Raw genomic sequence first — 4,041 nt, 5'->3', positions numbered from 1 at the left:
CAGGGAGGCCTGGCATGCTGTGGTTCATGGGGTCGAAAAGAGTCGGAGACGACTGAGCGACTGAAGTGAACTGAACTGGGAATTTAAGTTAAATTTAAGTTAAACTGGGAATTTTTTCAAAATCCTTTAGTATGCTGCTGCTAAGTCGCTTCAGTTGTGTCCGACTCTGTGCGACCCCATAGACGGCAGCCCACCAGGCTTCCCCGTCCCTGGGATTCTCCAGGCAAGAACACTGGAGTGGGTTGCCATTTCCTTCTCCAATGCATGAAAGTGAAAAGTGAAAGTGAAGTCGCTTAGTCGTGTCTGACTCTTAGCGACCCCTTGGACTGCAGCCTATCAGGTTCCTCCGTCCATGGGATTTTCCAGGCAAGAGTACTGGAGTGAGGTGCCATTGCCTTCTCCGAATATGCTGCTAATATAGTTTATTTGACTCCAGGAAAACACAAAAATAATCAATAACGCCCCATACATTTGGACCACTGATCCCAATCTCAGTTTTTAATGGTTATTTTATATTTTGGTGGTTCTAGTGGTCTGGGGAAAACATTCTCTCTAGTAAATGCTGCTCTCAGTATTTACAATAATCACACACCATAGTTGAGAAAAAACTAAGAGCTCATTATAATTTATGAATTTAACAATCAAGTTTTAAAATAAGAACTTAACTACACATGAGAACAATTACTTGTTATGGGCCTATGTACCTAAAAAAAAAAAAAAACAATTTTACTGTCCATATGGCACATTTTTAATTGTAAACGTCCTTTATGTTTTAAAAATTTTAAATAAACTTAAAGTAACTTCAAAATATACTTTAATAAATTTTAAAATAGTTAAGTTTTTATAGAGGTTGTAATACTTTTTAAAACCTTGATAAAACACCCAAATTATAGGCAATCTCAGATTTCTAAAACTTGAATATGACAAAGTTTTTAGTTGTTATTCTTAGTTATGTCTACTTTAAGTTACGCATTTTCTTTAGTGGTAACCTATTACATGACAATAAAAATCAAAAGCAACTGCAGACACAATTTTTCCCTTTTCCAGACTATAGTAACAATGTTTAACTGAAATTTGGGGAAGCTTTACTAGTGATGAAAATACAGAAACTACCACTTCTTTCTACAAAAAACTGACAAGTTTTTTCCTAGATGTGAAGTTCCTCAGTTTTCATTTATTTCTACTTCAGATCCCATTGTGTTTTACAATTTAGGATCGTAAGAAGTTCCTCTCAGGCTTTGACAACTCATTATTTAAATTAATTTCCAGTCCTATGTTGGGGGGTTTTATTTTTTATTAAGAGAATTATATTAGGGTTTTATATCCACGGACAACTCAGGTCAACTCTTACTCTTACTGAAAGATTCCACAACATTAAATATAAATGCTATTATATTTTTACTCAAAATCATGTTATTGGGCAGGAAGGATAAGCATTAACTATTTCCATTTTACAGATGTAAGAAATTTCAGGAAGAGAGAAACTGTCATGTCAAACAAATAATTAATGACACAGTTAAAAGAGGAACCCTAAGTCTCCCAAGTCATAAGCTTCTCTTCTAATTGTCAAAAACAAACAGTTACTTTATAGATGCCTCTGATGAAAATCTTTGTTTGGAAAAATTTTATTTCTTAAAAACAGAAACCCAATCATATTTTCAAAAACAATAAATTTTACTGACACTGCACATGCTTATAGAGAAAAGTTGAAAAACATGATAAATATATAATAAAATTGTACTTCCAGAATCAAAGTTAGTAAAAATACAAGCATACAGTGTGACGTTTTTAAAAAATTGATATATGACTATCTTTTCAATTTCAATAAGGATTCCCCTTATAATTTAAGTTACATTAAATACATGAGTCAGTTTGTGTGACCCATTCTTGTATCTGTGGGTCTCAACTCTCACTCTGCTTTTACCTTTAAGTGAGGTTTAATTTTGACACCATAAACCTAGCAATGAACTTGTGTGGAAGTGGGAGGTCAAGACACATGCCGATTTTTGAGACACATTTTGAGACACAAACTGTATTCTCTACAGGCTGTTCCAATTTCTATACTTACTTCTTCTGCTGCAAACTTTAACACTGCTGTGAAAGGTGTACTTTCGGGAACACTGAGTCTGCAAAAATTAAAAAAGAATTTTTTGAAAGGCTGATTTTTTAAGTCCTTTGTTAGTTATTTCAGCTCTTGTAGCAGACCTTGGCAAAGCTGTCTTTTGAGTCTGAGGTTGGCTGTTCTGATTGTACACTATGTGCATTAAGTCTAAAAAAGAAAGCAATAATTAGCCTTATAGCTGACATGGTGCCCTCAGGTCCACTTGAAAATGCATAACCTATAATAGGTATGGATTTGTACATGTTTAATACTTTGATACAAACAGGTCTAGCATGTAGGTTGCTTCTTGTTTCCAAAAATGGATTTCAAAAAGTGGAATCTCTCCTCAATCTTAAGTACACTTTGCCACCTACAGTTCATCCTGTGCAGGAACATGATCGTTTTCATTAGAAGAGCAGGCTACCTGGGGAGCATCATCTTTTCATGAACTTTTCTGTGCACTTTCAATCACCAAGTCAAAAATAATAGTCCAAGTTGGTAAAAATGAGTATGTTTACTATGGGAAAATAAGAAGTGATCTCCCACCTTTATAACATATAAAAAAGCTCATACAACACAATCTGAAATAACATTCTGAAAAGTGATGTGTGGTTTTGACTTGAATTGTGGCAAGTATATTCAAGATCACTGATAAACAATCAATCTGTATCAACTACTCAACTTAACCATAAAAAAGAATTGACATTATACCTTAAGAAAACAGAGAAACAGGTTAAAAAATAAGCAATGTAAGATTCCTAATGTAAAACAAATTACAGTGAGTAAAGACAGAAACAAAAGTAACATTTCTCTTTGAAACTTCTCTATTTGTCACCACTGTACTGTTCTCTAATGATTTAATACAACTACAATATGTAACATCCTCAGGTATATATACCACCTGCTCACTCAGTCTACAGATTGAATGCTGAATACAAAAATCATTATATCTGATGTTGCACATTACAATGATTTTCAATAAGAAAAGTGTGAACAGATTTCTTGGCTGCCATATTCCACTCCCCCAAAATACTGCTAAGAGTGAAAACAGAACATGTTTTTTTCCCTTTCCTTTTTTATATGGAATAAAAAGAGACAAATAAAATTATAATGAATAGCCATTTATTTAAAAAATACCTAATAAACTGGCAATATAAAAATTTACAAAGCCAGGAATAGTACTTTGCAAGTATTTCTATAGTTTATTTACAGTTCAGAACCTGAGAATCGCTGTCCTAAAACTCTTGCCTGTAGAGAACTTCTAAAACTTTGGGGTTTCAATTCACTTTTGGACTAGAGATAGGAAATGTCCTTGTACCATATAATTAAATGTCATGCTGATACTCATTAACAAAAGTTTCTCTCCACAGATTAAATTGGTGAGACTATCCAAACAAAATCCAATAAAATATAAAAGCGTATTTAGTGAATGTTCTGACAGAAAATTGCACAGGGACTGGGAGTTACTTTCACTCCAGAGAATTTATCTAGATCTGATGCCCTTGAGTTTGCCAGTCACATCACTTACTCGTACATTACATTGGTATTTTGGAAAGATGACAACCATCCTGTATACTGAGGTGATCTTTTAAAGTAAACTACTGGCATTTTTTTAATTAAAAATCTCACATAAATAGAAGTATGGCATAACTTCATCCTGCTTATTTAACTTACATGCAGAGTACATCATGAGAAACACTAGGCTGGAAGAAGCACAAGCTGGAATCAAGATTGCTGGGAGAAATATCAATAACCTCAGATATGCAGATGACACCACCCTTATGGCAGAAAGTGAAGAGGAACTAAAAAGCCTCTTGATGAAAATGAAAGAGGAGACTGAAAAAGTTGGCTTAAAGCTCAACATTCAGAAAACGAAGATCATGGCATCTGGTCCCATCACTTCATGGGAAACAGAGGGGGAAACAGTGGAAACAGTGTCA

The 4,041-nt window shown here is 34.1% G+C and overlaps 1 protein-coding gene across 1 annotated transcript in view; it reads right to left on the bottom strand.

Annotated features, from left to right (window-relative positions):
* Positions 1-4,041, bottom strand: part of UFM1 (ubiquitin-fold modifier 1) — a 14,284-nt gene that overhangs the window by 6,402 nt on the left and 3,841 nt on the right. Inside the window, exon 3 of the mRNA XM_010835642.1 lies at positions 2,069-2,126. Coding sequence (XP_010833944.1) covers positions 2,069-2,126 — 58 coding nt within the window. The remainder of the gene's footprint in view (positions 1-2,068; positions 2,127-4,041) is intronic.

Source organism: Bison bison, unplaced genomic scaffold (assembly GCF_000754665.1).
Source record: "Bison bison bison isolate TAMUID 2011002044 unplaced genomic scaffold, Bison_UMD1.0 scf7180017864048, whole genome shotgun sequence".
Taxonomy (NCBI): Eukaryota; Metazoa; Chordata; class Mammalia; order Artiodactyla; family Bovidae; genus Bison; species Bison bison.
Note: the sequence above shows the minus strand (reverse complement) of the source record. Positions and strands in the feature narration are given on the sequence as shown.